Source organism: Schistocerca gregaria, chromosome 4 (assembly GCF_023897955.1).
Source record: "Schistocerca gregaria isolate iqSchGreg1 chromosome 4, iqSchGreg1.2, whole genome shotgun sequence".
NCBI lineage: Eukaryota > Metazoa > Arthropoda > Insecta > Orthoptera > Acrididae > Schistocerca > Schistocerca gregaria.
In genome coordinates this window covers 675,257,885-675,270,074 of record NC_064923.1, presented here as the reverse complement: position 1 = coordinate 675,270,074, position 12,190 = coordinate 675,257,885, and the positions used below count along the sequence as shown (strand labels likewise).

General features: G+C 45.3%; 1 protein-coding gene across 9 annotated transcripts in view; it reads right to left on the bottom strand.

The window, feature by feature from the left end:
• Window positions 1-12,190, bottom strand: part of LOC126268086 (threonine--tRNA ligase 1, cytoplasmic) — a 136,943-nt gene that overhangs the window by 58,139 nt on the left and 66,614 nt on the right. For all 9 annotated transcript variants that reach the window (XM_049973591.1, XM_049973588.1, XM_049973590.1 and 6 more), the window contains 2 exons: window positions 11,233-11,346; window positions 8,633-8,776 (listed from right to left, as the gene is read on the bottom strand). In XM_049973591.1, coding sequence (XP_049829548.1) covers window positions 8,633-8,776; window positions 11,233-11,346 — 258 coding nt within the window. The remainder of the gene's footprint in view (window positions 1-8,632; window positions 8,777-11,232; window positions 11,347-12,190) is intronic.

Here is a 12,190-nt window from a genome sequence, read left to right as displayed (position 1 = left end):
AAAAAGGCCCTGTTCATTTTTCAACAAGAACAAATAGTTTCTACATTGTGAGGGAAGTAAAATCATCACAGATAATTAAAAATATTGCTATAATGGTATAAAATTGATGTTTATCTTTAAATGCAGTGGGTTAATGACAAATATTACAAGTGTGTACTACGTCTAAGTGCAGTAGAGCCATATTAAGGGACAAATAGTGCTCCACATATGTAACAGGATGAGGGGGGGGGGAGGAGGAGGAGGAGGAGGAGGAGGTTAGAAGCACATGGGAATATAGGTGGTCAGATCTAGTTCATGCACTTCCCTTCTTGGTAGTTTTGCATATTGAAGATGGAGTAAGTGATTCCCTTCTCTACCTACCCCACTACATCACAAGGAGCAACCTCAAGGTGTTTCACGAAGTTATATCGACCCCCACAGTGCCCCATGAAGCACTGGCAACACAGTGTGCAGACACGTTCAGGGGATGTTTTTTCCCCACACAATGTGTTAACACTATATGGAATGCAACAATCTGCTTATGGACAGAATATGCTTAAATCTCTGCACATTGTTATACATTGCTACAGGGGAGATTGATCCTTAGTGATCCTATGAGGCAACTGCAGTATTCTTCTGGGAAAGGCAACTTCCTCCACCATGAGCACTGCTCGGTTTTCAGTTTACTGACAGATTATACCTTCCCAGCATTTCCAGTCCAGTTCTCTTCTGCAAAGAGACAAAATAACTTCACTTAGTGCATGTTTATGTAGTGTACCTATTTTCAGTTTATTAACTGAGTACTTTCTGCACATGTTAAGTGAGTTTTTATATAAAATATATTCCTTTAAATGGCCTAGGATGTTTAATTTGTAAATGTGATGATACCGGTGATCTATGTCGTGCTGGTGGGAAAGGGATTGGATTGATATATGTGACACCTTGCTACCGTCTATCATTAACGGCATATTGCAAAACCATGCAATTATGTTTTAATCAGTCTGGGGTGTATTAATGAATGACCATTTCGTTTAAAATTAACCGTGTTACTGGTAGATTGCATAAATCTTTTCGTCCAGGAATTGCTGGCACTTGTAGAGCTGGTTGCACCAAATACAGTCAAGATGGGTTTGACTATGTCTGATGGAATGAGATTGATCATTTTCAGGTCTAGGACAGTAATCTGCTGTGATGCATTGCTTGACTTATGTTGAAATATCTGAAGTTCTGTAATACCTAGGTGATCTTCTTCTGTTGTAGAGGGATGCAATTTAAGTGTCTGAGCCTCTTCAGATGTTGGGAGAACTGAGGCTGGGGCGATGAAATGGACACTCCTCATGTTGTGAAAAGTATACCAGACAGACGTTGTGGTGACAATGAAATTGACATTGTCGAGAACATATCGACAGCAAGTTACACTTGGGGTATGCTCTTCAGTGTGGTAGACAGTTGACAGCTCAGTGGTTAAGCTTTTCTATCTAAGAGTTCACTTAACACCTGCAAATGAGAACTCACTTCACTGTATGAACACGAACTCAGTAAAGTTGTTTTATCCATTCACATAACAGACCTGGACATGAAATGCTGAGGAGCTGTAGTATGTGTGTAAATTGAAAGCTCACAATGGAGGAAGTGTACTTTTCCTGAAAGAACACTACAGATGCCATATAGGCTGACTAAGAATCAACTTCCTCTATAGCAGTGTAATACAGTGTGTACACATTTATATAGATTCTGTCCATAGCATTTCTTGTATTAGTGTTATTAGTAACTCACATTTTGCTCTCCATGTAGTGTTAACATATTTTGTGGAAAGTAAACATCCCCAGGCATGTCTGTGCACTGAGTTGTTGGTGATTCATAAGACACACTCTGCAGGCTCAGCATAACCTCTTTTTTTTTTTTGTGGTTTTAGGGCGCACAACTACAATGGTCATTAGCGCCCTGACTAATTTAGGAATGTACCGCGAGGCACAAGGTTAAAACAGCAACTAAAAGGGACAACACTATAAAAGACGCATTAACAGGCATAGGATTTAAAAACTACAGCATAATCAAACGTCCTTAGACAGGTGTGTCAAGTTGATAAAACGAAGAACGCGAGCAGCAGCTCCTGGGTCATCGCTAAAATGACATCCAGAGTACATGGCAGGTCAAGATCAAGACGCAGCATAGTAAAATCCGGACAGGACGTTAAAATGTGGCGGACCATCAGCAATTGCCCACATGGACAGAACGGCGCCGGCGCTGCCGTCAGCAGATGGCAATTGCTGAACTGGCAGTGTCCAATTCGTAGCCGGGCCAAAATGACCTCCTCCCGCCGAGAAGGACATGAGGAGGACGTCCAAGCTGCGGGAAGAGGTTTCAAGGCCCAAAGCTTGTTGTCCCTAAGTGCAGCCTAATCGGCATGCCACAGCGATAAAATGCGCCGACAAATGACCATGCTACAATCTGATGAAGGGACACAACAAGAAGCCGTCCGAGGCTGGAGGACCGCAGCCTTGGCCGCGGCATCTGCAGCTTTGTTCCCAGGGATACCGACATGGCCAGGAAACCACATAAAGCTAACCGGAGACCCGTCGTCCACCAGCTGCTGAAGAGAGCGTTGGATCTGGTGCACGAAAGGGTGAACCGGATACGGATCACTGAGGCTCTGGATGGCGCTCAGAGAATCGGAGCAGATGACATAAGCAGAATGTCGGTGGCGGCAGACGTAAAGAACAGCCTGGTAGAGGGCAAAGAGCTCAGCTGTGAAGACTGAACAATGGCCATGTAGCCGGTATTTGAAACTTTGTGCCCCGACAATAAAAGAACACCCAACCCCGTCATTGGTCTTAGAGCCATCTGTATAAATGAAAGTCATATTAATGAATTTCGAACGAAGTTCGACAAAATGGGAGTGGTATACTGAACCGGGGGTAACCTCCTTTGGAAGCGAGCGGAGGTCAAGGTGAACGCGAACCTGAGCCTGGAGCCAAGGTGACGTGTGGCTCTCGCCCACTGTAAAGGTTGCAGGGAGTGAAAAATCAAGGAGTTGAAGGAGGCGACGAAAGCGAACTTCAGGGGGTAGCAGGGCAGAGACATACAACCCGTATTGACGGTCGAGAGAGTCGTCAAAAAAGGAACGATACGATGGGTGGTCGGGCATTGACAGTAGCCGACAGGCGTAACGACAAAGCAGTATATCGCGCCGGTAGGTGAGTGGCAATTCACCGGCTTCAGCATGAAGACTCTCGACGGGACTAGTATAAAATGCTCCGATCGCAAGCCGTAAACCCCAATGTTGTATGGAGTTGAGGCGGCGTAAGATGGACGGCCGTGCAGAGGAGTATACAAAGCACCCATAATCCAGCTTGGAGCGGACGATCGACCGATATAGGCGAAGTAGGACGGTTCGATCCGCTCCCCACGACGTGCCACTGAGAACACGGAGGACATTTAGAGAACGGGTACAACGGGCAGCCAAATATGACACATGTGGAGACCAACTAAGTTTCCTGTCAAATGTAAGACCTAAAAATTTTGCTGTCTCCACAAATGGGAGAGCAACGGGGCCGAGTTATAAGGACGGTGGGAGAAACTCTTTGTAGCGCCAGAAGTTAATGCAGACTGTTTTCTCGGAAGAAAAATGGAAGCCATTGGCGACACTCCAGGAGTAAAGACGGTCAAGAGAACGCTGAAGACAGCACTCCAGGAAACATGTAGGCTGCGCTCCAATAGATGGCAAAATCGTCCACGAAAAGGGAGCCTGATACACATCATCTGGGAGGCAATCCATTATTGGACTGATCGCTATGGCGAAGAGAGCGACGCTCAAAACGGAGCCCTGTGGCACCACATTCTCCTGGTGAAAGGTGTCCGACAGGACAGAACCCACACGTACCCTGAACTGTCGATCCATTAAAAAGGAACGAATAAAAAGAAGGAGGCGACCGCGAAAGCCCCATGTATGCATGGTGCGGAGAATGCCAGCCCTCCAACAGGTGTCGAAGCCTTCTCTAAATCAAAGAACACAGCCGTGGTCGGGCGCTTCCACAAGAAGTTATTCATAATGAAGGTCGACAAAGTAACCAGATGGTCAACAGCAGAGCGGCGCTTACGAAATCCACATTGAACATTGGTAAGTAGTTCGTCGAGATTCGAGCAGCCAAACCAAACGAGAGTTAACCATTAGCTCCATCACCTTACAGACACAGCTGGTAAGCGAGATGGGTCGATAACTGAAGGCAAGTGCTTGTCCTTCCCCGGCTTAGGAATCGGTACAACAATAGACTCGCGCCAGCATGCGGGAACATGTCCCTCAAACCAGATGCGATTGTAAGTACGAAGAAGGAAACCTTTACCCGCAGGAGAAAGGTTCTTCAGCATCAGAATATGAATAGAATCAGGCCCCGGAGCGGAGGACCGCGACCGGGCAAGTGCATTTTCGAGTTCCAGCATGGTGAATGGGGCATTGTAGTTTTCACAATTCGAGGAGTGGAAATTAGGTGGCCGAGCCTCCTCTGCCTGTTTTCGGGGGAGGAAGGCAGGGGGGTAATGAGTGGAGCTCGAAACCCCTGCAAAAAAAGCGGCCGAAGGCATTGGAGACATCCTCAGGGGCCACAAGGACGTCATTCGCGACCATCAAGCCAGAAACTGGTGAGTGGACCTTAGTGCCAGATAGCCGGCGCAGGCTACCCCAGACAACAGAAGGAGGAGTAAAACTGTTGAAGGTGCTTGTTAAAGCAGCCCAGCTGGCTTTCTTGCTTTCTTTAAAAATACGACGACACTGCGCACGTAATCGTTTATAATTGATACAATTCGCCACTGTAGGGTGGCGTTTAAAGGTGCGTAAAGCACGTCGACGAGCACGTAAGGCGTCTCTACATGCAGTGGTCCACCAGGGGACCGGTACACAGCGTGGAGAAGAAGTAGTGTGAGGGATGGAATATTCAGCAGCAGTGAGAATGACTTCTGTGAGGTGTGCGGCCTGACTATCGCAGCTTGTGAAGGTTTGATCCTGAAAGGTCACCCTGGAAGAGAAGAGCCCCCAGTCTGCTTTGGAGATGTTCCAACTAGTTGAGCATGGAGAGGGGGTATGATGCAGGAGTTGGATAACACACGGGAAGTGGTCGCTCGAATATGTATCAGAAAGCGCATACCACTCAAACCGGCGTGCAAGTTGGGTAGTACATACAGAGAGGTCTAAATGGGAATAGGTGTGAGAGGTGTCTGAAAGGAAAGTAGGGGCGCCAGTATTGAGGCAGATAAGATTGAGCTGGTTGAAAACGTCTGCTAACAGGGAGCCCCTCAGACAGGATGCAGGAGCGCCCCAAATAGGATGGTGAGCATTGAAGTCTCCAGTTAACAAAAATGGTGCAGGGAGCTGAGCAATAATTTGCAGCATGTCTGCCCTGGTAACGGCAGACGACGATGGAGTGTAAACGGTACAAATGGAAAATGTAAAAGTGGGGAGAGTAATGTGGACGGCAACTGCCTGCAGGCCGGTGTGCAATGTGATGGGATCATAGTAGATATCATCCCGGACCAGCAACATAACCCCTCCATGAGCCGGAATACCTGCCACAGGGGTAAGTCAAAACGCATAGAGGTGTAGTGTGCCAAGGCAATTTGATCGCATGGGCGTAGCTTCGTTTCCTGGAGGGCTACGACGAGCCAACGGTGCAAGTGGAGCAGCAATTTCAAGTCCTCTCGGTTGGAGTGAATGCTGCGAATATTCCAGTGAATAAGAGCCATTGTGAGAGGAAGAAGATGCAAGAAGGGGTCATCTCGAAGGCCGCTGAGGGCCCGGCTTCGAGCGAGCACTGCCGCCACTAGCAGGAGGCGGACAGTCATCATCCATTTGGTCTATAGGTTCATCGGCCATCTTGTGTAGATGGCCGGGAGGGGGAGCTTCCTCTGCTCGTAAACGGCCAGATGTTCGGCTACAAACGGTGCAGCCAGGCGAAACGGATGACATCCGGGGGTGGCAACTGCTGGGGGGGGCGCAGGAGGAGAAATGCGCCGTGGCGGGGAAGGAGAACTGTGCTTCCTATGAGCCTTCTTGGAAGGTCGTTTTGTGGAAGGATTGGTCGATGGCTGAGTGTTCGAGGTACGTAGAAGGTCTGCACGAGACGGTTCTTTCTTGAAGGCCCGTGCTTCTGACTTCTGGGTCTTCGTCCTGGCTGAAGCTGATAAAGGTGCTTGTGTCGGAGGGGCGACGAGAGGAAGAGGAGACGTCGACCGGGCGATCTTAGCACTGGCCGAACGGACGACCGTAGTGCTGAAGGTCAGATCGCATGTCTGTGTCGCCACCTCCCTGGTAGTCTGAGGACAGTACTGTACTTCCCCACTGGGAGCAACGTGGGCTTCCTACTAGCGAATAGCTTGCGAGCAGCCGAGGTGGAGACTTTCTCTTTGACCTGAATTTCTTGGATACAGCGTTCTTCCTTGTAGACGGGACAGTCGCGGGAGGACACTGCATGGTCACCGCGACAGTTCACACAATGAGGAGACGGAGGTGGACAGTCACCCTCATGGGCATCCCTGCCACGAGTCACACATGTAGCCGCATTGGAACAAGAATGGCGAGTGTGATTAAAATGCTGACACTGGTAGCAGCGCGTAGGTGTCGGGACATAGGGGCGAACAGAAATAACCTCGCAGCCCGCCTTGATGCGCGACGGCAGCTGAACACTATCAAAGGTCACGAAAAGTGTCCGGGTCGGTACAAGGTCATGGTTGACCTTTTTCATGACCGTATGGACAGCCGTCACGCCCTGCTCAGTGAGAAAAGCCTGAATCTCCTCGTCAGTCAATCCGTCGAGTGATCTAGTATAGACCACACCACGAGATGAATTCAAAGTGCGGTGAGCCTCCACCCGGACAGGGAACGTGTACAGGAGTGTGGCCCGAAGCAGTTTTTGTGCCTGAAAGGCGCTCTCAGTTTCTAGTAACAAGGTACCATTACGCAACCTGGTACAAGACTTGACAGATCCGGCTATGGCATCTACGCCCTTCTGGATAATGAAAGGGTTGACAGAGGAAAAATCCTTTCCGTCCTCAGATCGAGAAACTACGAGGAACTGTGGGGCAGGCGGTAGTACTTTTATCACTGGTGGCTGGTCAAGTTTCCGTTTGTGGGCAGACGTCAAGAGAGAAGAAGAAGAGAAATCCATTGCGGAAGAATCCCCCATGACTGCCAGCATCTCCGATGGCGCACTCCTTCCTTGTGGGGACCCTCTCAGAGGGCACTCCCGCCTTAGGTGATTGTTCACACCTCAGGTCACACTTCCCGAGAAACGGACGGAGGGACCAATCGGCATGGTCGGAAGGTGTCAGCTCAGGCAATCACCCCTCCCTGGGCCTGGCCTTTACCAGGGGGTACGTGCGTGCCTTACTTGTCTACCCAGGGCGGGGAATTACGCGTTACCCCATCACCGGCTACGCATGCGAACGCATGGGTCGGCCTTCAGGCTTGCGCAGGGAGGAAGGAAGAAGAGGAAAAAGAAAGGAGAGAGGGAAAGAAAGGACAGACTGTCTCAAACGTCGAAGCGGAGACCAGAGAAGGAGAAGAAGGCAAGGAGAAGAAGGCAAGGAGAAGAAGGCAAGGAGAAGAGTAAGTAAGACAGTGAGATAGAGAAAAACAAAAAAAGGAACCAACCAAAGGAAGGAAGAGAACAGAAGAAGTGAAAAACCAAAATGAACGCAAATATAGGTCGTGAATCCGTCCGTCTCCGGACGCAGGCGCTAACTACCCCCTTGAGGGGGAGGGACTCCTTTTAGTCACCTCTTACGACAGGCAGGAATACCGCGGGTCTATTCTAACCCCCGAACCCCCAGAGGGGTGCATAACTTTGTGAGGCACCCCGCAGTGGCTTCTTGTGACTCAGTGGGGTATCACCTGCCCCATCTTCAATTTGGTGACCTACCGAAGAGAGAAGGGCATGACACAGTCTCGTAACTCAGCTTTCCTCACACTTCTACCCCACAGATGGCCCCCTTCACCTTGTTACACACCTGGAACACAATTTATCTCTTAATATGGCTCTACTGCACTTAGACATGGTACACACATTTACTATTTGTTGTTAATCCACTTTACTTAAAGATAAACATTAATTTTATACCATTAAAACAATATTTTTATTTATTTGAGATTTTTCAATTCCCTGCAACACAGAAACTATTAGTGCTAGAGAAAAAAATGACTAGGGCATTCATTGTTTTTTTGTGGGAAATTTAATGTAGTTTAATTTTCTACTGGTAAACAGTCTAGAAGCCACAGTTTTTGAGTTATTTGAGAAAAACCTAAAAAAAGTCCTATAAACACCTTTCCCTCTCCCCTACCCCCAACAATCACACCCCACCAGTAAGGATTTATAATATGATCTTCAGGACACTCCCTTCTAGCACTGTGCAAAAATTTGCAACTACACGATCTTTTCTCCTAATCTACCTGTTTTGGTCTTCGTTGACTGGGCTATTAGGAGAGTTTACACATTCACACACTGCTGTTTGTTAATTTCAAATGCTACAACTTTCATCATTAATTACAAATAAAGTCTCATTTCAAATGCTTTGGTATAGTTTCAGAAAATAAAACAAAGAGAATGGCACCAAAATGAGAGCTTATGATGGAGATATTAAAATAATATAGTTCAACAGTGCTCACCTTAGTGACCTTGAAAGCTTTCACTTTGCCAGTATGCCTCACATGTGGTCCACGACATAGATCAATGAGAGGCCCACAGCGATATACTGTAGTAGTTGGTGTCTGGACCTTCTCTTTTAGAATTCTTACTTTGAATGGATTGTACTGTAAAGAAAGCAAAAAGAAATATACAAGAAGTTCTCATAGGATTATAACGAAAAAAAAAAAATTTTTTTTTTCGAGTTAAGCCCTGTGAAATGTTGCTTACTATTTGCACTCTATAGCAAAAAGGATGTTCAAATGGACACAACAGTTAAGATTAAGATGGGAGGGAGCGACACACAATTTCAGATACACGCACAAATGGATGAAAGACCTATAATGTAAACAACGTAGTAATATGACAAAAATACAGTCAGTCTTGGTTGTAGGAAGGTATTTATTATTTATTTATTGCCTGATTCAGTCATCTTCAGATTGGCTGAATATTAGATGGTATTAGGTACAAAGGATACTGAGCATACAGTACATCCCAGCAAATAACTGACCTTGTCAAATATGTCGAAACATTGTGTGGTGTTCTTTCTAAGGCAAGCAATGCAGTCCACTGTATCAAAAAGAGTACCAGGTATATGTAGATCTGTCAACATGCAAATATGTTGGACGCTACACACATAATGATCGTGTGCATAGCCGGAATATGAGAATGTCTCTGTAAGGACACTGCACAATGTCTCCAAGTATTTGATGAGTGCACTCATTTGCTGGGATATTCTGTATGTTCGATATTCCATGTACCTAACACCATTTAATATTCGGGCACTATGAAGATGCCTGAATCAGGCGAAACATGTCATTGGCAAATAAATAATAAATACAGGTGGATCCAGAAAAATGTAGACATGGCGTATCGTTACAATTTTGTGCAGTAGCGCTGGCCATTGTGTTCTCAACAGATCTTGCCATGCATTTTACAGCATATGACAGTGCAGCAATGAATGAAGCAAGACTGTCATTTGAGCTAGGTGTTGTAGTGGCACTGGAAGTTGAAAACATGATGTAAATGCAACAGAAATGGCATAATGTGTACGGCATTTGGCCACCAACACGAACAACAATTTAATGTATTTGGGATAAATTTGAAGCTGATGGTACTGTTCAGAATGTGCATAAGCAGAGGTCTGGCTGACCAAAAATATCAAGTCCAGCTGCCAGAGCTGCTATGTTGCAACATTTTACTAGGTCATCTCAAAAATCTGGAAGCAGGGTGCAAGTGATAGTGGGGTAAGCCAATCAAGTGTACGACAAATTCTGAAGATTGCAAAATGGAAAGTGTACATTCTAAGATCGCTGCATGTTATGAACAAAGACAACTAAGACTGAAGGATGGAGTAATGGGAGTGGTTTGAAGGCATGCTTCATGAGGATGAACAATTTGCAAGGCACAATTAAAACTGAACGGTACTGTAAAATGCCACAAATGGATGTATTGGGCTCCTGAAAATCTTCATCATCGCGTGGACAAACATGTTAATTTATCAGGTGTTATGTGTGGTTTCGTCTGTCATCGCACAGTTTGATTGGCCCATTCTTACAGAATGGGATTTTCACTTTGCAGCGGAGTGTGCTCTGATATGAAACTTCCTGGCACATTAAAACTGTGTGCCGGACCGAGACTCGAACTCGGGACCTTTGCCTTTCGCGGGCAAGTGCTCTACCAACTGAGCTACCCAAGCACAACTCACTCCCCGTCCTCACAGCTTTACTTCTGCCAGTACCTCGTCTCCTACCTTCCAAACTAGCAGGAGAGCTTGTTCTTTGTTTGTTGTGTTATCCAGTCCACTGGTTTAGATCCACTCCCCCAGGTATTATAATTTATCAACTCTCTTAGTTTTTCCATACCTTGTTTTCATAAATGTTTCGGTATTATGTTTGTCTTCTATACACTCAGTTTTTTCATAGGATATTTTTAGTGCAGTCTTTTCAGCAATTTCGTGTAACAGATCAAGCATAACTGATGCATCTGTTCGGTTTTCAGTTATCAATACCATATCATTCGCAAAGGCTAAACATTTCACTTCAAATTTGTTCTTTGATAGAAGAGATAGAGAAGATCCAACGGAGAGCAGCGCGCTTCGTTACAGGATCATTTAGTAATTGCGAAAGCGTTATGGAGATGATAGATAAACTCCAGTGGAAGACTCTGCAGGAGAGACGCTCAGTAGCTCGGTACGGGCTTTTGTTAAAGTTTCGAGAACATACCTTCACCGAAGAGTCAAGCAGTATATTGCTCCTTCCTATGTATATCTCGCGAAGAGACCATGAGGATAAAATCAGAGAGATTAGAGCCCACACAGAAGCATACCGACAATCCTCCTTTCCACGTACAATGCGAGACTGGAATAGAAGGGAGAACCGATAGAGGTACTCAGGGTACCCTCTGCCACACACCGTCAGGTGGCTTGCGGAGTATGGATGTAGATGTAGATTTCCTTGGCCCATGCTTATACCCTTTGTGCCTCTATTTCTTAGGTGCTTTCCCATGTTTGTACTATTTTATCTAAAACCAGGTAAAAGAGAATCAGTTATGTAATATTAGATACAAAAGAAATCAACTATACCTCAAACATTTTTAGTAAATCTTCTTTCTTGACCTCAAGTCGTTCAAAGTTTTGCTTCTCCTTTATAATGGTTTTAACAAGACCTTCCACCACTGGGAAATCCAAATTAGACACCTGAAAATATGAAACCATGCATATTTTAATAAAGTAAGATTATATTTGTCAATTTGACAAAAATAGTTAGAAAGAATAAATGAATTTGGTATCCAAGGTACCACAAAACCTGATTATAAATAATTGTGGGTATTGGCAAACATCTGTCTAAAAAAGGGAAATAATAATGTAACTGTAATAAGTTACTGGAAGGATTTACTCCCAGTAGTCTGTCGCTTTCAACAGGGTCTCCAGCTCTTATTTACTATGGATACAATTGACAAAGTGGAATTACTTACTTTCATACACTATTTCTTGTCTGTACAAACAACAAACTGCATGTAGGAAAACCAACGCTCACACAAGCAATGCACCACTATACAAACTTGCTGAGTTTAGCCACGAAATCAATGCAAATCGCGGCAAAAATTTATGCTTTCATTCATTCTAACATTTCAGAAAACCATCTCTCTTCATTGTTAATATACGAGAATTATCCAAGCAGAAAGACTGACTAGTTTTGAAACCGTAATTACATTTATTGACTATGTTTACAGGAAACTGATTATGATGTATGACTGCTGCCCGTATATTTCTAAATTAAACCCCTTTTGTTATTTACTCAACCCCAAAGGAAAATGAGAAAGAATTTCTTGTCTCACACAAAGTATCACTTCCACCAGAAAGAACACAAACTTGGGCTGTGTTTGTCTAATAATACACTGAATTTGTGGTGTAGTACCATCAACATGCTGTCCCACCATTTTTCAATTTTGTGATTTGTCTCTAGTTCTCCAATTTGTCTGGCTCCAATTTCTCTTGGCTCGGAAATCCCATCCAGAAAGCACAATAAAAGACAGAAATG